At 35.6% G+C, this 24,137-nt stretch overlaps 1 protein-coding gene across 2 annotated transcripts in view; it reads right to left on the bottom strand.

Annotated features, from left to right (window-relative positions):
• Positions 1-2,414: 2,414 nt before the first annotated feature.
• Positions 2,415-24,137, bottom strand: part of SLC41A2 (solute carrier family 41 member 2) — a 44,049-nt gene continuing 22,326 nt past the window's right edge. Inside the window, exons 9-11 of one of the 2 annotated variants that reach the window (XM_084206844.1) lie at positions 15,045-15,176; positions 13,967-14,115; positions 2,415-4,068 (exon numbers count right to left, since the gene is read on the bottom strand). In XM_084206844.1, coding sequence (XP_084062970.1) covers positions 3,883-4,068; positions 13,967-14,115; positions 15,045-15,176 — 467 coding nt within the window. In that variant the 3' untranslated portion in view covers positions 2,415-3,882. The remainder of the gene's footprint in view (positions 4,069-13,966; positions 14,116-15,044; positions 15,177-24,137) is intronic. The other variant, XM_084206845.1, reaches the window with a different exon arrangement.

Genomic DNA, 24,137 nt, shown 5'->3' with positions numbered 1-24,137 from the left:
ATGCTTACAACTGAAGTGAAATAGCAAATACATTAAAAAGATGATAGGTCTCATTTTGAATCCTGATTCTGCAAATTGTACTGCATTTGTAAAGCTTTAATCCTCATGCTGTTCTAATCTATGGATGAGAAAAGTCTAATTTTGTTTGCAAATTGTAAAAAGGAGTGAGATTAATTTGCTGCTCACCAGTTTCTCATCAACATTTTAAAAATCCCAGTGAAATAGAAATTAAACAAGGGACTGGGAGATAATTTTGCCAATTTAAATATTACAGATTAAGACAAGGTGTACAGTAATGCTATAAAAATCAAAATATTGATCTACATATGTAAAAAGAAGAATCCTCCCCTATGTCAAACAGCGTAATAAAGCAAAGGAACAATCCTTGCTATATAATTACTCCAAAAATTACCTGGAGTCATTCAGTAACACACTAGAACGACAATTTTCAAAGCATTATACAGGAAAAGAAAACACTGATGGCATGAAACACTACTGACTCCACATTTTAAAGCTGCACCTGGCTGTACTTTACAAAAAAGATTATCCCTTTTCATGCATACTCACAGGGCCATTGAGATGTCCTTCAGAATGGAAAATGGATACACATTTCAAATAAACTGTCTGTAGTTCTACTCACCTTTGAGATATTTCTGAAGTAGAGGAAAAAAAAAACAAGCAGACAATAAGAAAGGCCAAACAAGAGCACCCCAAGAGCTGCTCAGCACCAGGTTACAGACAGAAAGTTGTAAGGAAAACCACCTGCATCTTCTGGCTGGTCCAGCTCATCAGCAGAAGGAAAATGGAACAAGAAGTTCCAGGAGGACCTCTAGGATGACCCACAACTTAAAATTTTGAGGTGAATGAGCTGATAGAAGCAAGAATCAAAGGAAGCACTCCATGCTGACTCAAAAGCAAAGAGATGTGAATCAGCCATAGCCCTAACTGGGCAGATAATAAAGGAAGGTTTGAAAGAATCTTCTGGCAGGCTGAGAGGAGGAAAGGACTTAATGAATTTTAATATCAAGAGTCATCATTTTATCTGCAAGATTATAAAATATGGCTGCTTTGATAACAAGAGGCAATAACATCTCAGGATGTCCCTTTCCATTTTATATTTTAAGCAGTACAAAAAGCACACAATTTGTCTCTGACAGAATTTCTGCTAACACTCCTTACCCACACATGAAGTGAAGTAATTCACAATTTCTGGGCTTTTTTAAAAAATCAAGTAGGTGGGACACTGTGAAGAGATTGACTTGACTAAAATTAAAATTGGTTATGGGAGTCCAGCTTTTGAGTACTTGAAAAAAATTTTCTGGTATCCAAGCACTCTTTTGTGCCACCTCCCATATTATCCTCACACCTGGAATACATGAAAGGTGATAAGAGCTTTTTGCTCTCTTAACACGAGGCAGCAGACTTTGTAAAGTCTGTAAGTCCCTAAAATGCTCCTTTCATAGAGGAATCAAACCCCTTTGACATTATAGATTATTAGTTTTTCAGATGTCAAGGTGCTCCCTCTTTTACAAGTGTCGCATTTCTTTCCTCACCGGAGTTCCTCTTTAATCATATCTGAGAGCTTTCTTTTTATTCTCCCTCACTTCCCCCCCTCCTTTAAGTATCTCTTTTTGCACCTCTTCCCCAAATCCTTTCAGAACAAGTTATATTTTTCTTCCCTTCCTGAGAAACAAGTTTGGCTGTGCCTTTTGATTCTTTTCTCCAAATAACGTCTTTCTGTTTGCTCTTGCCTCTGATAGTGAATGCTTTGGGAAAGTTTGCACCTTTTTTTTCCCACTAAATGGGTTTTGCTCTCTCGACCATGGAATGGACTGTCCCCTTTTCGAACTACCAAATTTTCCCATTACACTTTCCCATCACTTTTGTTTCCAAGCCCAGATAATTTCAGTCTGGCAATATATTTCCCTTTTTCAAATTTTACTTAATTTTACTCATGTAACATTTCTTCCCCACTTTGGCGATCTAAAGAGTCACACTGTGCAAACATTTCCTCATTTACTGGGAAAATATTTAGGATTCTAATCACTAAGGATACTGCCATACTACAACTCCCTCATGCATTGGATAAGCACAGATCACATGTATCTCAAGAAATTTTAATTTTTAAGAATCCTACAATTCATTTTAAAATTACCTTAAAGTCCAGTAACTATAAGAATAAGTGCGTGAACTGTCAGTTGATTCAGATGGCAGTTCTAACAAATAAAAAAATTTGCATCTACAGCTGTATCAAAAATAAATAACCATTATTGGAAAAAATTGAGTTACTTCTTTTCCATTTAAAACATTTTAATAATATTTCCTGCAATGCTACATACAAGAAACTATTTTAAATAACATTAATACAAACTAAAAAAAGTCAGAGAATCTGAAGTTAGAAAGATTTCATCTTTCCCTCACATAATAAAAGACATAATACATATGATTCATTCAAACAACTATATTATAATAACAGTAAGAAAATGCTTAAATAAAAAGGTTTAAATGAGGGAGCTAATATTCAGGCATCTAAAGCCACGTGTAGGCACTGAATAGCTGGTTCACTTTTCAAGGTTGCAAACACTTTGAACTTCCAAAGAATTGAAGGTGACCAACACATACAGAAGTTCCATTAGCACTTAGCTGCAGAATGTACTCATCTGAGTAGGTCCATCAAATTAAAAAGCATTTGTATACATAAAGCACATAACTAATGTTTACAGAATTAAACTATATGCTGATATATGGATTCATTTGTCTTATTTAAATATCAAAATTTAAAACTTTCAATCACAACAGTTAAAATACAATTTGTTTATTTCATTATGCATTTTGGATGTATGCAATAGTCTTCTAAAACATATGCTGTGAGGAACTCCCAGTAGATTTTAAAATAGAGCATTTAGTACCTTTTTTGCCAAAATGGCAACCAGAGTCCTCATGATCAATGTATTATTTGAACTATTCAGGTCTACAAATAAAAGAAATCATTGAGAAGCCATACATTTCCTTATTGACCGTATTATTTGCATGGCTTGAAAGCAGAGATTTCTACTTAGAAATTGATGACATAGGTCTGGAATTTGAGAAGTTTATGTAACTTCCTAAGGGCCTATAAAAGAAACTTCATCTTTTATACTGCAAGTTTAAGCAGGGATCAGTATATATAGTTAATCAGCACCTCTAAATACTTCATTAAAATCAGGATACTGGCCATCACAACACCATTAATATCAGTTAGTTAAACATCTTTTCAGTTGCTAAATGAACATACACTTTTCATCACAAGGAGTTTTAATCATTCACCCATTATTAATGACCAGATCAGTGTCACATTATTATTTGCCTTTTCTATTTTTTTTCTAAGAAATCCCAACAGCAAAATAATTACGTTGCTCATTTTAGCACAAAGAAAACGGGCTGAGTCCTGCAGACACGTTTCAAATGTCTCATTTTATAAACGCTGATGTTCGTATTCTTCTACAGAAAATAAACCCTGTGACAAAATGCGTGGACCATAACAGTCATTACTGGTGTCAAGTCTGCAATGGTCAGAGAGCTGCAGCACTGAAACTGCAAGGCAAGAACATATCATCAACTCTTTAGGCAATTTAAAACTTGATATAAGATTCATCTGCCCATTATTGTGTCTACTCACATTATCTTCAGCTACCTCCAATCCACCTTGTTTTCAGAATAAAGCTCTCGGGTATTGTAGTTCCATCCAAGTTTTTAAAAGCAAACTATAATCATTAAGGCTGTTTTATGTCTGTGTCAACTGGATTTACTTAGACCAAAAGGAACAAACACTTAGAGGACCCTCAAGTGGAGTGAGCAGTCTTGTCAATATTCCAGGAAAAGTCATTGCATCCATTGGAATACTTAGTCACCAACATCACCATCTCTGTCACCTATGAGCCACAGAAAATGAAAACCTATAGCTAATAAGGCAGTTCCAAGCAGATCTCCCAGTGCAGTTAGATAAGGGATAGAAAAACTGTCAGGGTCTTTTCCTTTTTTCCAGAAGCGGTGCACCATCCAGTCAGCAATCCACAACAGAGTAAACACCTACACAACATCAAACAAACAAAATCTGTGTTATTATCATGTAAGTTACATCAAAAGGAAGTCCACAGCCATCATTATTGTCTCCATACTAGACCAAAGTGTTGTATACCATTGCTTTTGAAAAATACAAATAATTAATATGAATGAATTCCAGACAATCCAAGCGCCGCACAGACAGAGAGAAGGACACTTAGACAATTTCTCTCAATCACAGGCATTGCTGGAAGGAACATACAGAATTACTGAAAGCATTTTTTACCCAGACTATGCTTGAGGACTTCTGAAAATGGCAGGAAAAGCCAAAAAAGTTCCACCACACACGCAACTGCACTTCTCCCACAACACATAACTCTGTACAGAGAGAACATAAGTAGGGCTTTGAGATAGTTCAGAACCAAATCATGCTGCCCCACATGAATACAGTCAACCCAGGCATAATTCCGGTTTGGACAGTCTAGAACTGACCGGGAATCAGATGTGATATAAAGAATAACAGGTCAAATTAACAACAGCTTCACCTGGATTGTGTGAACTACAAAAAATGGCTTAGAACCTACTTTTATGGCTGAAATACCACCTTCAGCCCTTCTGTAATAAGGCACACCTGCCACATATATTATGAAATTGTCACTCCAGGCTGAATTTTTCCCAAAGTAAAAGATTTAATTCCTAACTGTGAATGTCTGAACATTTGAGAGGCTCGATCTTCATACCAAAGGTATGCATAATTATCAATCCAATTTTAGAAAAGAATCCTTTTAATGTTGCACAGCTGTATGATAAGGGATTCTGAGTCAGTGGAATCATGTGGCATGGAATGGCAAAAGATGAATGGAGAAAGGACCACTGAGTTTCATTTCTTCTTGTAGCCTCTAAGAAGCTGCTTAAGTTGAAATAAATTCTTATTTTAGGTATTTTTAGTTAATCAGATCTTTAAGAAGGGTAAACCTAAGACATGTACTACTATAATTAATTTTTCAAAACTGTACTATCTACATTTAAAATAATGTAGGTATCAAAATAATGCAGTATCAAAAGTAGTAAAAAGTACAACAATATTTTATTTAGTAAATAATCAATTATCAGCATCAAAAGCATGCTTATAAATGTATACACTCATTCACTGAAATATTGATAATATGGTTAAAAAACACTTCTCCATTATATGTACAGCAAAATGAATGTCATACAAATAATTGTGTGGAAAAAGTTTCTCAATTAATCCTTGCTTTACAAAAGTGTACGTTAAAATACAACCCTGAATTTATAATTATAAAAAAAAAAAGAAAAAAAAGGGAGAAAGGAGGAGTATTTGCTTAATGAAAAATGCATGGCTTATTCATATAAATGTATCTTTTGAAAAGGGAACTCTGTAGTCTAAGCTAATTATGCAAGTCCTAGGTGCGCTGACTGGAATCCAAACAAATATATTTAAAACAGATGTTTTCTTTGGAAGATGATCAGATTCCTTGAGTCAGCTCCTTCTTCTCACAGAGACAAAAAGAGGCCTGTGTATAAAAGATCCTGCACATTCCCATCTCCTGCGGGATGCGCTCAGAGGACACTGCAGTGACCCATACCTACAGTAGTTACGCATGTTCCATTGGAAGATGGGAGCATTCATTCCAAGAAAAATATACACTGCATTTCTATAGCACAACCAATTAGACATAACATACACACTCCATTTGAGATGACAGTATTCACTTTGACTCTTAAAAATCACAACATGAAAACCTTTAAGTTGGTTATGTTTTCCATCCTGAAATTAGACTGCAGCGTTAAGTGGGCAGTTTGGAAACTAAGTTTTTGTGAACCTTCCCAAATAATTTTTTCTTGCTGTATTAATGTACAGGTGCACAACAAATAATACAAATTATAACAAGTCTGCATTTTGTAAGCCATAAGAAAAAATGATAGCAGATTATATTAACTGGTGCTCATAACAGTATGTGATGGCAATCAGGACTTAGTGCTAACAGATTAAGTTATGAGACTGCAGTTCCAACCTTCACTTATTTGGGTGAAGGAATGATGCTATTATCCAGCATGCATTTGCATGGTTAGAAACTCACATACATTTAAGAATTATTTGGCTCAATCTTTGGAAATGGTTACTTATTTGCTCACATCAGTATTTAATGCAGGACAGAATCGATGTGACTAAGACTTCAAGAAGATTTTGCTTCTCATCCCTGTTAAGAGAAGGCAATCAAAGTCATCAATCAAATTATTATTTTGGGGAGAAAAAAAGAAAATAAAGAAAAGGGGGGAAAAAAAGAAAATAAGCACCCTACTAGGAGTTTGCTGTTTTTGAAAGAGTCTTGAATTCAAAGTGATTAGTGACTCACAAAGATCTGACAGATAAAAAAGTTGTAAAAGAGACATTGCAAGATGACACTTCACGTTTTGTGAGATTTATTTATTTATCAGTGACAGATACTTCTGTCAGTAAATTGATGCAGATGGCACAGCAGTACAAACACTGTGTATTTCTGCCCTGCACTCCTGCTATGAAGAAGAAAGCCTTACTTCTCCCAGTGGAAAACCAGCTTTGAGGGAAAAAATAAATAAAGGGATGAACATCACAGAAAAGCCTAATAATACAGTACAAAAATGAGATGTTTAGAATGCAATGCTGTAGAAAATTAGTAGGAAAAGCTTGTAAATACATGCAGCACTGTTCACGATGTTAGCCGAAATTATTTGGTATAGAAATTATTTAATACAGAGAGTTTTCTGCAAAAAAGGAGATGAGTAGTAGTAGAATTATGGAACAAAGCTCTAGGAATTCTTCCATTCTGAACCATGAAATAACTGCAGGCTTTAAGAAAGAGCAAAAATAACCAAATATCTATCTGTATAAAAAGATCTGGCTAAGAAAAGAAAAGACACTCAATAGTCACTGATCAAGAAAAAAAAAAGGCCTCAGAGATGAGACTGCAAAAATACTAGTAAAATTCCAGATGTTTTGATAATTTAAAAGGAAAATCATGCTATATTATTATCATTATTACAGTGAAAAAAATCACAATCAAATGACAGGAAAATGAAACTAAAGGCATGATCAGACTTAGACTGCATTTCCAGAAATCACCCTTTGGTCTTACTGTCAAAAAAAGTCCTCAAAAGCAGCAGAATACAAAAATAAGAGTAGGAGGGAGGGGAAAATCTTGAAAAATCCTAATGATGTAGAATCTAAAAATAAGGACTATAAGTACTCACATTATTTGGTACAACAAAGGATGGAAATTGAGAGTAATTCTTGATACTGAACTTTCTGACTCAAATTATGAATTTCAGACTGGGAGTGAAACTGAACATGAATACTTAAATATGGGTGAGCTTTACTATTTTGAAAATTCAAATCTTATGACTGCAAGACTAGAAATGGGAACATAACACAGTACAAAGCAGATTTTTTTCCTTTGTTATTGTGCACGAAATTTACTTTCATTTTTTCGAGGTCTTTAGATACAAATAACAAGGAAAAGTTAGGTGAAGAAAGGTTATTTTTGATCTTTTGCATGTAGCACATCTGTATTTTCTCATGGAAATAATTTCTTATGATTCCTAAAATGGAAAAATACCAAAACTCTATTATTAAAAATAAAAATACATAACTCCTTCCAAACATTGTTTATACTGTCTAGGCTTCTTATAGCCTAATTAACAAGTTGCAGGATGCTATAATATTTTTATTGTTTCTTTCATCTGGAATGTCCATATGTCATGTCAACATGTCAAATTGGATGCATGCGGATTGCATATCAAATTCACAGTGATAAAAGTGTAATATTAAAATGAAGAATATTTGTAAAACAGTTCAATTTTATATTAATTTATTGTTATATTATTTAATTGTTTTATATTAATTAATTGATTGTTCACTTTTATATTAATTTATACATTATTTGCACTGATAAGTGAATTGCAACACCAAGCTGAAAAATTGAACTGTTAAACTGCCTGTTGCTATTACTGATGATTCCACCTTAGATTTTTTTCATCTGAAGATGCATTACAAAATAGTTGCATTCTATTACTTTAGACAGGAAACACAGATGAAAATAAATTGAGATAATCTTTTACAAATGTGTTTTAAGTCTCCTTTACTTTCAAAATTATATTGACTCAAAATTTACCCATAACTTCACTATGAAAAGATCCGGCAATTACTGGATAAGAATGCTTACAAATCTATGAAATTCAAACCTAAGTTTATTTACATGGTTTTTTTAATTATTACAAAAAAATCCCATATAAAATCTCTAAAGACTACTGTGTTCTGACTGTCATTGTCACCAGAGTTATGATTTAGGTCTTCCAGTGGCTTTGACCTTTCATTAAGTTAATTTTCAAATTATGCATGACATGTCTCCAATTTTAAATGGCTTTTGATGAAGTAGTAACTGTAAAGTGCTTGTAGCAGATCTACACTGAACTTGCTGAGTATCCATTGTCTACAGCCAGAAATCTGTAGTCAGTGAACTCTCAGCGTGGGGACTACACACATTTTTCAAAAGACATTTTTCTGCACAGTTTCCTCTGGCAGTATATCTGGCATGTATCACATCCAGAGGGGACAAGTCACTGTTTCCTCCAAACATGCAGAGATTTCCTTTAATGCCTGGCTGCAAAGAGACCACTGAACAGCAAGTTTTTTCTTGCTGCTGTTTGTGTTGCAGCTAAGTGGCATCAGCTCCTCTAAGGTGAATTCAAGTACCCAGACAGCACAGCATACACTGATGTCAGCCTAAGACTTCTTTGAAGTAAAAAAAGAATACCTCTTTAACTGCAGTTGTTTCTGAGTCAATTTCATTATATTGACCTAATTTTGTGGGAAGGAACTCTTTTTTTTTTTTTTGGGGGGGGGGGATTTCAGTTTGAATCAAGTTTTTCAGATTGCAATCTTGATTTCTTTGTAGCTTTGCCAGACACCCCGGTTTCACCAAAACAGTCCTAATTTCAGGCTGTTTCTCAGCTACCTGCTAGGATGTGTAACCCAGACCAGTAAGTGCTCTGCTATGCTCACACACAAGCACTTTGAGCTCAGCGTTCTGGAGGCAAAAACGATAAATCCCTGCTATGACTGGGGAGGAGCTGGGCTTCTACCCCAGACAGCAACACGGCTGGAAAGGAAGGAGCTGTTGGTACCCATGGTCAGACCCCAGTGAGTCTGGCAAGTCTGCTTGCCATGCTGCAAGGAGAAAGCACTGAACATACAGAACTGCCCAGATTTGGGCTTGGCTCTCCATATTTCCTTGAAATACAGTCTCTTTAGCAGTTATACGCTTCATCTTTCAGAAATAACCTTCCCTGACAGAAAAAGCAGTATCTGAAATGCATCAATATTTTGTCTATAAACACAACCTTCATTTCTTCTCTGTAATGTACAGTATATCCCACGAGTTATGTTTCCACATTAAAGAGGCCCATACCATCATTAGAATCCTCACACTGGTGAGAAATCCTAGACATTTTTGATGTGAGCAGGAAGTTGTTATGAACACTGCTGAATTCTTGGTTTTCTATTGCCCCAAACAGCCCTGAAGCACTGCAAAAGTGACTTCACAGCTGTGCACGTCTGACCTTCACTGGGTAAGAAGAATTTTGGAATTACTTATTTGCTTGGTAATAGCTCTGGGAATCTCCTATTGTTTGTTTATTCCCCGAGACTTTAACGTAACTGTGTGTTCAGATTTGGTCAGTAGGTGTGAAAATTCTTCACAGGGTGTTGTACTGGCTCAGTGAGAACATACAGAATAGCGGCTGCCTCTGAGCGCCCCGAGCCGTGCACCAGCACTGACAGCTTGGCCATTCCAGGGCTGCTCTCTTTCTGCTGCAGCCTGACAAGACAGGGGATGAAACTCTGCTTGGTGCACAGCCTCATACAGAAAAAAAATACTTGTGCCTTTGTAAGGAATAGGAGGAGGACTGTTTCCCAGTTAATAGAACCTCTGTCGGTCAAATACCATACTGTAACTGCATGCAGTGTGCTGGTGCATGTTTGTGCTTGTTCTTGTAAGATTTTCAAGGAAAGAGTATTCTTCTTAAACACTCACCAAATCCAAAAGGCACTTTAAAATGTTATACTGCTTTGATTAGGCACACTGGCTTGCCCTGATACTGTACAGTGCATTGTGTGAAGCACCCTGCATACTTACGGGGTATATAATCCCCATAGTGTTTTTCATTACTTTTTCCTCTGGTACTGCCATTCATAAACACAGAAAAGTCTCTTGACTACAGAGCTAAACTTAAACTTCAGCCTAAAAGTTTTACCTGAATGCAGATTAATATAAATAATTGTGCAGTTTTTCCCCCTTTATGGAAAAATAATTGTGAAATCCCAGCCCCTCTGAAGATAAAGTGAGTACAGCCTTGGATGTCACTACAATCAATTTATAAATTTAATTGAAGAATATTTCAAGAATATATATTTATTTAAAGAATAGAAATAGCCGTATTATTAAGGATAGGAAAATGAAAATGAAATTAAATAAAATGTTTTCTGGTTTCCAGAAACCCAGAACAGTTTTGTTCACAGAAAATCAAAAGGAATGCAAATCATAGCTCTGGATACTGCCTATTACTTAAAATATCTTGATGTAATTAATTTTTAGAAAAAACCTACTTACTCAGTGAAACTACACTTCTTTTTATTACACTGCATATTTTCAATCAATAAAAAGTGAATTATAGTATTGATAATACATCATGGCATGTTAATTATTTAGTTCCCATAAACAGCTTATTTAAATGAAATGCTGTGGAGAAAATATCTAAGAATACCTCAGAACAGGTAGGGAGAAGAGATGAAAGAAGCTGGTAGGCCTGGGTGGTGAAAAACCAACAATCAAACAATGAAAGTATTAGGTTTGGATGAAAATTAACTCTCTGACTGGAACTTCAGTAACACTGTGTAGAGCTTTCAATGCAAATAAATTCCATTTTTATCACTTTGGGATGGATAGTGTAGTTTACAGGCAATTTGAAAAAGTCTTGTTAAAATGCAAAATAGAATTCATTTATATGTTACAATTTTACTGTAGAGATAATGTGGGATAGCATAAACTGACAGAGACAGAGAGAAATATAAAAGGAATAATCAATATCTTTGCATTAACATTTTCTTGATTTTTTTTTTCCATTTACTCCAACATTCCATTTAGAGTTCTACACTTGCCATTTCTCTAACTCTTTCCTCTCCATTTTAAATTAACAGAGCTGGACTGTCAGAAATAATAAACAGGATCAAAGTCAATTAACAATCTATTGCAGTCCACTGTGAAATATGTCGTTAAATAATTTAACACCTTACAATAGTCACTTGAATTCTGATAACAGAGAATTAATTTAATTGTAGTTGTTATTTTTTAATTTAGCATTATTTTTTAACATAGTGAGGAAAAACCTACATAGGTGGCATATTGCCATAATAATTTTCAGCAACTCTTTCTGCCCCCCAGCTCAATACAAGTAAGGAATGGCAAAGGTCAAAGCAGTGATATCAATCCTGTATTCTGCTAAATTATCATCAACCACCTCAAACCCAAAATATCCAGCTTGCAAGCAGGATTTTAATTTTTGACATCCATTTTCATATATTTTCCATGCAAAGTGAAAATAAATCAAAGTCCAATATATTATAAAAAACACCCAGAATGCAGATCTCTCACTGCTCAAAAGACTGTAAATGCATTTGGTTTGTTGTTAATTGAAATAATAATACTTAGCTGTGAGGTTTTTCAGTTTTACAGCTGAACTGGAATAGCTCTCACTGAGAAGGTAAAAATATAAAAGAATTCAGAAAAAGTAAGATCAGTAGCTGTTAGGTTATGCCAAAATAAATGGCAGCTTGAAAACTGTTTTTTGCTGTTTGCAGGTGCATAGATGTTGTCACTGAAAAAGGGAAGAGCAATGAGTACAAATATTTAAGTGCTTTCCTTGTGACAGGAGAAACTTAAAAGCATGAAACTTCAGTATGGAAGTACTTCAGACTGACAGGTAAACAAAATGCGTTGAAGATTTAAGGGTTAAAGCAAGCATCATCTCTCTGAAAACTGAATCTGCTCTAATTAGAGGTATGCAACACTACAAAAATCACTGCTATAGGAATGCCAGAACAATCCAAATCAGGAAAGGAATCTATTAAATATTTTCAGATCTTTAAAACCAAAGTGTTTCAAACTGTAAATATGCCAAGACCCATGAGAAGTTATAGGTTGCAATACTGGTACTCAGTTTCCAAGTAAATACATCTCAAAATGCCTTTTATGACTAAAAGACAGAAGATAAAGAGGAAAAAATAATCCATAAAAGAGAGCAGGGAAAAGAAGAAAAAAACTCTATGTCTGCTTTTTTGGTGAAAAAATCAAGGAAATCAGGTGTGGCCTGATGTACTGCAATAGAGATACATGACTAAAATCTGAATACTCCAATCAGATCCTGAATGAATGAAAATTCAACTTTACACCTGTATACATGCTGCTGCTGTGTTTAAATTACTATGTCATTTGAGAGTTCTGCCATAATGCCTTAACTTGGTTTTCACGTGAAAACCTGAAATTTCTGCATTTCTTTAGTCTTGCTGCTGAAGAAAAAGTGTCCCTAAACATGCTGTGATTGCAGTTCTGCGAGCAGGAGAACTGGATTTATAAATTCAGGTTGACTCCCACAGGAAATCATGGAAGTTTAACCCTGACAGAAATCACTCTGCAATCTTCCTTTACCAGGGGCTGTTGCCCCAAACCAGACAGAACAGATGGAGTAAAGGAATAGCATCATTTCCTCAGGAAAACACACTATAAAGCAAGTGATAACACTCGAATCTAGGAATATTATCTAAGAGGGAAATGAAAACTAATTTATGTCTTTTAGTATGACACTCTCACTTGCAAAGGTTGAAACATTACCAGTCATGTTCTACCAGAAATGTGTAAAATTCCCATAGAAAATTGTAACAGTTTTTGAAACCTGTCCTTATTGATATAGCAGTGCGAAAAAAATGGGACGATTCAGAACCTTAAAAATTATAATTTCATTAAGTATTGACCTGTTGATAATATTATGAATTGTATTCTAAAACTTAACTGGTCACATTTTTTTGAAGCAGTGTGTATATTTAAATTATGGATATTTCAATTACACTTCTACTGTGTAACACAGTCACTTTTTGGTTTTAAGGTGTAATGAAACATTATAGTTAATTCAGGCAGGTTATACCTAAAAATTACGTGTGAGTTTAATAAAATGTTTAATTTTGTATTAGTGATTTCTCAAAATGAAATCATTTCACTTTAAGACATTGCTATTTCGAAGGGCATCTTTCAAGAACTGCCCTTGCTGGGTATGAACAGACCATTAGGTAAAGCAGCCAAATAAGGTAACAAAGTTTAACAATTAATGCAATTGCGATTTCTTGTACAGTGTTGGCTGGCATATTAATTTAAATAAATAATAAATATTAAGAACTAATATTTATTAAGAACACACCAAAGAAGCTGTAATATTTTCATCTATTGGACCATGCTAACTAAAACAGTGACGTGAACCGCTTTAGGAGATTTAAGAGTTTTCCTTGATTTTCATGATTCATAAATGCTACCTTTCCTTCTTTCCATTTCCCTTCCCTTCTTTCCATTTCCCCTCTACTTGATTTAAATGATGGGGGTTTAGATGCAATGGCTCCAAAAGCAGGTGGGAAATGCATGACAAGGAGATAATGTGGTCAAGTGTGTTCTGCAAAGCACTCACAACAACAGTACACCTGTGTAGCCGTGTATCTGTGGAGATAATCAGCTACCCTTCATGAGATTTCAGATACCAGAAAAAAAATTATTTTCTTCAAGAACTTTATTTTATACAAGCATTTGCCAGTTGTACTTATTCTTACCTGCAGCAGAGCTGCAAACAAATAGACTGCTATAAAGATGGGGGTTAAGGAAGTGTGTCCGCTTTTCATTAAGTGGATAGTGTACAAGAAAATCAGGTGTCCAGGAATCACCAAGAGAAGTAGAACTTGGGCTGATTTGTTATTTACTCCTACAATAAAAAAAAAAAAAAAAAAGAAAAATCCAAAATTTGGTTAAGCTCTTCAATTCCTATATTAAATTTTTATTCACTTCAATATAAAAACTCCCATTTTTGGAATTCCACAGCATTGGCTACTGTGGAACAGCAGGCATTATTTTCCATTAAAAGACTCCTTGAGGAATTTCACTGTCTTCCAGAAAAGGTAAGCAGAGCCCTTGTGGAAAAGAGTGCAAACTGCCTTCATTCTGTGTTCATGTAATACCATCTACATTTCTGGACGTCCTAAAGTCTTACTAGTAAAGAGGTTCTTTTGGACTCCATATTCAAGACAATATATCCTCGAAAATACCTTATATTTCTAAAAAGTAATCCCACATTTACCACTTTCACATCTGCTTCAATTAATTTAATAAATATGGAAGTGTAATATATGGTGGTGACACATCACATTTCATCACAGTTACTACATCATTAGGAAAGTGGGAAATACAGGGGAGGAATAACCTGTGAAGAAAGAATCTAGAGAGAAAATGGCAAACTGGAAATGGAAAGCAGGGATTTGGCTTAGTAATTATGTCTGATACAATGTTTGGCCTCAATAGGAAATTGAAGTTCTAAAGGCAGACATAAGTTGGGAGCAGGTAGAGAAGCTAAGGAAAGTTGAAGGCTGAAACCTTTCTGAGTGGTTATCCCGGTGTCCTGCCTCACCAGCCCTTCCCAGGGCTCCACCCTTCTCTGTTCTCCTGCTAATCCACTCCTCAGGGAGTTTCTTGTGATTCTCACAGGCAAAAACAGCAGCAGGTAAAGGAAACTGCCAAGCCTCACCCAACCTTTGAACTGCACACAGCAAGTTCAGTTCACTGCCATTTCTCACTGGTGGTACAGTTTGGCACACAGGGATAGAAAGATGTGAAATAGGATTTTTAACTCAGACATACCTGTACCACAGTATGTTCTGCATGGGTAATAGCAACCCTTGGCCTCCTCTGGCAGCTCTCCAGGAATGCTATGTAAATGGAGGTAGGTAGAAATTCTGCTAGCTTGAATAGCTACTAGATTGCCACCAATACCTGAAATGCAAAGGGACACCAATGAAAAATGTTCAACTATTTTTTTTTTACTCTAGTAGGCAATATTTTTGCACATTTACCAACTTCCTCTATGTTTATCAGAGTACCTTGCAAACAAAAGCCAAAATGAAAAATATCTTTAGAATGTATATTAGTTGTAGACAGGCTGCAAATAATTAAAATCAGTCCAAAAAATGTGGGCTACTGTTTAATGTATCACTGGGTATTTGGAGATCAATTTTTAATCATGGCAAGTGCAAAAAGTCCAAAAGGTTCAATCTTATGCTTTCTCATAGGTGAAACTTTTTTATCACTGCCTCTTCTTTGGAAACCCTCCTTGAATCACCAGAAGTATGACATAGTTGTGCCACTGCTGGATTACCTCCCCAGGAGAGTATTTCTGGCCAGGGTAGGTAATGAAAGCTCACTACCAACAACATAAATTCAGATTTCACACACACAACCAGGGCCAGAGTAGGCTTCAAGAGTTAATGTATTCATTCCCCTCATACACAAAGCATGAGTAACTATAGCCTTCTGTCACTCATAACTCAGGCTGAAAGAGCAAGATGAGTGTCTGAACAGCTGATTGTTAAAAGAATGGTAGTGATAGAGATTCTAATTTCTTTCTGAAAAGGGGCAAAGAGTACAAGTTGTACCAGCAGAGCATTCATCTCAATATAAGAAAGAAATTTGTTAGAGTGAGAAAAATCATTCAGTGGAACAAGCACTGCAGGCATGTGGTGGAGTCCACTTCACTGGAGGTTTTCTAGATGCGACCGGAGCAGGTGCTGGAAAATCTCATCCAGTCTGCCTTTCTCACATAAGGTTGAGCCAGATGATATTTCAAGGTTCCTTCCACCCTAAGCTGTTTCACGTTCTATGAATTTTCACTTCAATGAACACAAAACTAAAAGGATTTGTTATATCCACGCTGCAGAATGCAGTAACATGCAACTCTCCTATTATTGCACTCGACCTGTCTACTCGCTGTATCAAGCACATGCTTTTATTTTCCCCACTTCAGATGATTTAGATAGCAATGGGTTGGTCTCAGAAGACACAGAAGTAATGCAGATCTTGTCCCTAAATCAGAAGGAGAAAGGTACTGTTTATTATAGTTAAATTAATTTGTTTATCTGATGCTTAGGGTTCTGTCTGGTTGCAGAACAAGTATTTGTGGTGACCAGAAGACACTGTTTGCCAAATTCTTTTGGTGATTATGGAGTGGTTAGCACAGAGATCTAATGTTGAGATCTGAAAGATGTCCTGCCTCACTGCTAGTTAAAGACAGTAAATGGCTGAAGTTAACAAGAAAGGTCTTTTAAGCAAAAACGTCAGAAACAAATCAGGAAATGCATGTTCCCAGTCAGGAGAAACAGGGATAAAAGATAAACCACCAAAAGGCTGAGTGAGAGTTTGCAAAGAAAATTAAAATAGCAGTACATCTTTCTTCAGATGAACTACAAGAAAAGTACGGGATTTATCTAAACTAGGAGAGGTTTAAAATTATTAAAACCAATCGAAATAGGACTCTAAATCTGTCCTTCCATTGAGAATAATAAATTAGAGATTTCTGATGAAGGAGAATAAGATACAAAAAGAGAAGCAGAAGTAAAATTAAGGATCAATATACTACATTTGGAAGGGGATCAGATAATTTTAATTACTGAATTATGAAAAAGCTGTTATGAAAACCTCTTCTTAATAGAGCTACAAAGTGGGGATAGCGCCATATGACTGGAAAATATGAAGTTTCTGCTAAAAATGAGGCCATAAAGGCAATCTGGGTAATTACAATCAGGCTAACAACTGCAATAACTGATTTATCCACAACAATATTAACAGAAAAAAATAGTAAAATATTCTGCCACTATCTGCTTCTCTTATTGCACTACAAAAAGAAATAAAAGACAGACGTACATAGGGCTGGTTTGAGTTTTTTAAGCAATGCAACTACAATCCACTTTGGCACAACTCTCTAGATTTTAAATATTTCGTAGGATGTATGTAGTTTTCTTTTGTGACTGGTAATTATTTGCTTCAACAAATTCAGACACAGAAATATGACAGATGATCTGGACTTTTTTCCCTAGTTAATAATACAGGAAACTGAACGAGATAAAAGAATTAAGGAAGATAGAAATAAATTCACTTGAAATGGTGATTAAAAAATCTGTCTGGACAACAGACATTGACAAGTCTGTGAAAGAAGGCGTAAGATTGGTTGTCAATCCTTTGATGGAAAACTATTAATGACAAACCTTTTAACTTTGATGACCATAATTTAGAGAAAGTATTCCCCTAGCCCTATTGCTTGTGTAGATAGCAAGAAATTACTGACACGTATCAAAAATTACTCTAAAACAAACTGGCCAGCCATGGAATACAGGTAAACGAGGTGATAGCTGCTCTGCAAAGGAAGCTGACAAGCTAACCAGAACAGCCAATGTGGAGTGTGATTTCAAGAGGTAATTATAGCTGAGTTGAACAACCTATTTTAGCCAAATGAAAATGAAATATTTGTATGTTTAGCAAAATTATTTTAAATTTTATTTATCTAAGCCTCAATAACCTAATATTAGTGATATAATTTGAACTCATAGAAGATAGCCAGGTATAGTGAAGTGTAAACGCTTCTAGAATCCATACATCCTACTCAGTCTCAGCCAGCCAACAATGTACGGTGGTGACAGCAGCAGTGACACTGTATTTTAGCTCTGCCCATTCACTATCAACTCTTCAAACTCTTTTTGAACTTCTGGGCCAATTTCAACCACGTCTGACACAAGGACAGACATGCAAACTACTTCCAGGCATGGTTAAACAAAATACCAAAACCAAAACAGCGACTAGATGAATAAAAGATCCAAAGCTAGGCCCTCAGTGAGACAAAGCCAGCAATATGAGTTATACCGTTCATGCATAAGCATAAGCAGGCCAGGTTAGCACTCAGCTTGGAGAGAGGCATGATGCCTTGCTCCGCCAGCAGCTCAGTGAGCCAGAGGAGGAATGGCAATGTTTTGGAAAGCAGAGGGAAAATGGAGAGGATGTTGTGGGCAGTGGGTATAGCAGGAACATGAGACAATAGGGAGCACTGCAGGTTGAAAAGACTGTCTAAAAACCGCAGGATACAAATGAGAACAGAGTCAGGTCTCACTATTCTGCTGGTCACCAAATGACTCCGATAAGGCTGAATGAATCACTTCATGTGTACAGAGACACTCAGTTTGTTTGGTAACAGCAGCTACTGTGCATGTGCAATAACCATCTCAGCTACACCAGATCTCTCCAAGAAACAGATAAAACTGCGTAGGGTGGAAAGGTGTCGATACACAAACCTGGAAACTTCACAGCATCTTCTCAATGTATAGAATGGTCACACACTCAGTAGCCGCTCATATTGTTAAAAGCTCTGTGGATGGATATGAGGACTGTTTACATGAATGCTTGATTCATCCAGAAATTTTTCTCCTCGAAAATACTATTGCAACCATCGTAGCAAATACTAAATTTGTGAAGACTTACTTCTTTAATTTCCTTTCATTTTTGCAAGAACTACAACATAGGGGAAAATGATTTATTTTGAAAGTAAAATCCAGAAATTATTACTTCATTCCTCTCAGAAGAGTAAATGTGTTTTACTTCAATAGGAGAGTGCTGCTTTGTCAATAAGCAAAGATATGTTGTCTGCTAAAATGCAAAGGATGTCACAGTGACTTAAAACTTTAAAAGAAAATTTAAAACATCATCATTTTGTTGAGGCAGTTAAGGGCTAAGCAAGAATATTTCTTGTAAAAATTGTTATCACAGGTCTTTTGCCTAAGAAGCACAGGAAACCATATTGAAAGTAGAGCCAAAACCATACCGTGTATTTGCAAACAGGCCTATGGGCATGATTCTATTAATCATCATCTGGTAAAAGGAAATTTTTCTAACAACAGAACTAATCATGCTATTCAGAAAACCACATTAAAGAACTTTACATCAATGACTCTTAATACTTCAAAGCAAATCTGTGTGTGTCTCATAACTCAGTGCAGGTAAAAAAACGAAAAGTTAAGGGAAGCTGGATCTTGCTGATCTCAGTCTGAGATCATCCCCTTCTCTGGGTAATGCACTGGGCTGGTTCTTCCCTCAGATCTTACACGGCACTTTGTGATAAATAGAGTAAGGTTTCTCAGGGAATACTGGAAGGAGCAGTTGATAAACCAGAGGGTTGTGCTGCCACTGAGAGGGAACTGGATAGGCTGGAGAGCTGGGTCAAGAGAAATCTCCTGAAATTCAACAAAAGAAAGTGCAGAGTCCTCCATCTGAGTAGGAATAACCCCATGCACAATGTTTTTATTAACCAGTAAAAATTAGTGATTTAAGTACTTGTTCAGTACAAGGGGACAACTGTACAACAGGCAACATAAAATGTTCAGAGCAGTATTCAACTATCTGTATTGGGAACCCTATTGGTTCCCATTTCTTTCTTCTTCTTTTTTTGTTCATTTCCTTAAATACATATAATTGAAGAATTGTTCCTGTAGGAAACTGCCTCTAATTAAAGTACTGACAGATAAAATGAACATACTCAGCTTTAATGACCACTGCTATGACTGTTCATGAAAATGTAAATAGCTGCATGATGAGGCACACAAAAAATTGTGTAAGAACAGGCAAAGCAAACCTGAGATTAAAGACTTTTAGAAACCCAGTCCTATGGAAAGGAATTAATCAGCCACAGAATAATGTGCTGTTCCCAAGCAGCTATAATACAGGTTGTGCAATGGGCCTAAAATCAATTAATATCTACATAAGGGGAGAATTAGGCCAACATAATTCCCAAATTGACCTTTCTTGTATATCTGTCTAAGAGAGGGAAGGCTAAAAGATTCTCCCTTTTGCACACTCCTGAGCACAATCCATTGTTCAAAATGGTCAGTTTTGCCAAACAGGCTTTTGTTCAAAATTTGCATCACAAAAATAAAATTAAAAGGATGAAAAAGAGTCTCGGTTGCAATGGTGACTGAAAACTCCAAATTTTGGAATAATCATCTTATCTTTCAGAAAATGCAAGATGAATTTTTGCCCTGACCTCTCTACCATTAACTTTTAAAAATCCTGTTTTATGCAAGTGAAATACTTAGATTAGAAACCTAACTAGCTACCTCTTTATATGGGGCTTTTTTCATTCATCTTCCACTTTATTTTGAAAGCATTTCTTTTAATACTTTCAAACATTTGGGGGAAAACAGATGGAAAATATTAGCTTTCCCTAGATGGATGTTTTTTAAGAGAAAGCTTTATTATATATGCAACTATTACATTCCATATTTGATTTGACTCATAAATAATTTCTTTTATATGACTAATAAAAAAAGTCAAAAATTGAAAATGCTCTGGATATAATTGTGTTGTGAAAACAACACAATGATTACTGAAATCTAAAAAATTTACAAGTAAGACTTAAAAGAAAGATCACCCACTGAAAGTACATATGCAGATTTACATGTATAAGTTAGCAACTAAAAGGTAGTAAATCGATCACCCAATAATGCATCAAAAGAAAATTATAAAAATAAAAACCCTCCTCCTTATTCAGGCCAAAATAAAGACTGAATGATACAGTTCTCATACAGTAGAGGTGCCCTCTGAGACTAACACATTCTTTCCACCTCAGGATGCAGAAAAATTCATTTGCTACCCAGCCAAATTGCTCTAGTCCCATCCAGGTACACTAATGTTTTCCCTTGTGATTTACAGAGGCAAATTTCAGATGCTCAACTCTCTGAGACAATGGTTATATTCTAATCAAAGCACCAGTCAGTTGTGAGAAAAATCAAAGTAGAATTATACTAAAAGAATTATAAATAAATAGCTATTAAAAGCTGGCATTTTGGAGAAGAAAGAATGATTTCTTGGTCTTTTTTTTTTCCATATTCTCTAAAATAATTTATAGTAAAAACTCTCTGAAAAACCTGAAAGTCTGTCATTCAATTTACCTACTAACAGATAAAAAAGGGATGTTTTGGGGAATGTATTGTATAAGCTTAATTTTCATCTCCCAGACAACTGGCATTCACTAAGTTTTGTATTAAATTTTCCCATGTGTTTCTCATATTCCTTGATAGCTATGTGTTCCCTCCAGATAGCAAATAATTTTAAAGTAAGGACAGCCAAAGAGCAAGAAATATTAGAACAGGTTTGTGTTACCTTTTAAAGAGTACTGCTTCAAACCACCTGCAAAGGAAAGTTTTTTGATATGAAGTATTTCCAAATTTCAGGTGTTTTAAGAATTAATTTGCAGAACTGTCATTCTTTAAGATGTATAAAAACGGGAAAAAGTCTACTGACATGTTGGTTATTACTCAGTAACTTCTGAAATGCAAATACTTAGAGGATATCTCACAATATTTTGTATAAGCACACAAAAATGGAGAGGAAAGTGGCTTTATCTGGTAACTACACCTTAGCTCATTTCTGCTGCATATTCAGAAGCATGTAATATTATCTTTTTTTTCTGCACAAAAGGAGCTCAGTTACTTGCAAATCACAAATCCTGAGCCAAATTCAACATGCTGTGGTGCCATAAGAGGATTTGCAAATTTTAATTCATGAGAAAACGCAACTCAAAATCAGCTCTAGAATGAAGCATAGCCCCACTTGGGCTTAGTTATTTTATTCAGAACTGCAGTACATCAAAGAGACATCTAAATCTCAAATAGTCTGCAAGTTGTCTGAAACAACAAAATCATTTGTTTATTTTCAAAAAGCAGTGATGCAATTTAACTCAGCCAACCATAGAATTAAACATGTGTTTAACAGTGAGAAAATAGAAAAAACAGTTGTGAAATATGTCTGGCCACCAGCTGTAAAGCTGACTATAAATGCCTTTCTGCTTAAAAACTATTTTAATATTTTGGGCAAATATTTGTAGTTATTGTTAATAGGGGTGGGAAACTTTGAGGTTGCTCAAATTTCAGACCAGTATTTATTCAATATTCTAAAATATTTATGGCTCCACAGTGTAAGACATGATTAAAGTCACTCGTCTCACATCTAAGAATAAGCAAACTATCTAGGCAGGACTTGAATGAGACCTACTTAATGGTGCACAGGAAACCTAACTAACACCTGACTATTTTGCAGTCAATACTGTTCAGGTGGTCCAGATACAGCAAATGGCCCTGAAAAAACAGTGACAGCTTGAAATTCTGGACAAATTTACATCCCCAAATTTTGGCTGGACAAATTTAAAATGTCCTTTAATTTGGGCTGGACAAATTCCCAATAGGAAAGAATATTTCTTTCAGATTTCCCTGATGGTATTTTTTCCCCCCAGGTTTTCTGTGCCATAGGAGCAACAAATTTTAAGGTAAAAGAAAATAGAAGGAGGAAACCCTCAGTTTCTTTTGCTACTTAGGCTTACAATGAGAATTCCAAGGCCAAGAAATGTAGAGAAAACTTCCTGCAACAGTAATATTGTAAAAGCCATCTGTTAAGTGACCTAACACACCTTTCATGTCAGTAAATGAGTGTCAACAGATGTGCTTTTTTAACTGAAGAACTTCCTCACCCCCAGTTTACTACACTGTTCTGACCAGCAATATCAAAAGGTGTCAGTAGAAACCCAGGAGAGGCTGATCTAACAACCCAAAAAATCACCTACCTACAGTTTGCTTTTCCAGGAGGTGTACCATAAACCCCTGCATCCTCTACACAGAAACTTAGTTTCTCTGTATTTCCCAAAAGAAATGCCTCAACCTTTAGAATTCTGAGTCAACCATGCCTCTTGCTATCCCAGCCTCCTGGAAAGACTCTTTCCCTCCCTGCCTGCTCAAGCAGCCTCAGCTTTCCCTCTCTTACACCTGCCTAAATCTTCAAAGACGTTTTGACCTGTCAGCCAAACCTCCAGGGCTCTAGCTTTTGGCTACTTCTTTTCCCATAAAGACAGTTGAAAAGAAAGTATGGGCATTGCCTTAATAGCGGTTTGGGTACACCTGCCTAAAAAGAAAAAAGAATAATCCTCTTCTCTTAGGAAGCAAATCCAGGGGGTTAACTGAAAAAGGACTACTATGAGAAAAATTACAAGTGTAAAGCAGAAAAAAAGCTGGAGATCAACACGTCTGCCTTGCCTTTCAGGTATCTGGAAATCAAAATGGAAACACACAAAAGTTAGATGCAAGTATTTCCAATTTTGAATTAATAGAAAGGCAAGGAACAGATAAGGAAACATAACGGCTGTAGCGTAAAATTTAATTTACTGTTAGCAAGGAACTCAAGTTGCAACCTAGAAATGTTTCACATTAAAAGAAGAAAGGAAATAGAGGGCCTTAATGAGAAAGAAGAGCAAGCAACATGCTCTACTGAAGATGTAAATAGTCAGTTTCTTTTGTCTAGTGCCCTCATAAAAAGGGTGATACCTGATCAAAAGTAAATAAATACTAGAGCCTGAGAGTTAAGTTAAATTTACTGCATCTAGAGAGCTAAATGAACAATCCATGAAGTATTAGTGATTATTTTTGCAAACTGATTATTTTGGAGATTAGGGAATATCTGAGGGCTGTAGTGGAGAAAACAGAAAATGTATCTTTAAAGTGGGTCAAAAAGGATGAGAATCTGTATATCTGTCAAAGAGAATCTGTATATCAGTGAAACATATTCCTGCATAAGAATTAGAGCAAATTATTAAAAATACAATTTATAAGCATCCAGAAAACATGAAAGCTGTAAAACAAGGGCTAACATGAATTTGCCAATAACATGCTTCTGTCAAAGCCTCTAACTGAACAGCTTGTTTAATGTTTGTAGCAATAGATCTACTAACTCTCAACCACAGTAAAGCTTATAAAATGTTTATGTGCTGTCCAGTGTTACATTTCCATTAACAATGTCTGGAAAATTAATTATATCAAGGCAATGTGGTTCAAAACTAAAATCCAGTGACCATATTACCATCTTATTATCAAGGTG

Source organism: Fringilla coelebs (assembly GCF_963513975.1).
Source record: "Fringilla coelebs genome assembly, chromosome: 5".
NCBI classification, from domain to species: domain Eukaryota; kingdom Metazoa; phylum Chordata; class Aves; order Passeriformes; family Fringillidae; genus Fringilla; species Fringilla coelebs.
This window is presented reverse-complemented; position numbering and strand designations above follow the sequence as displayed.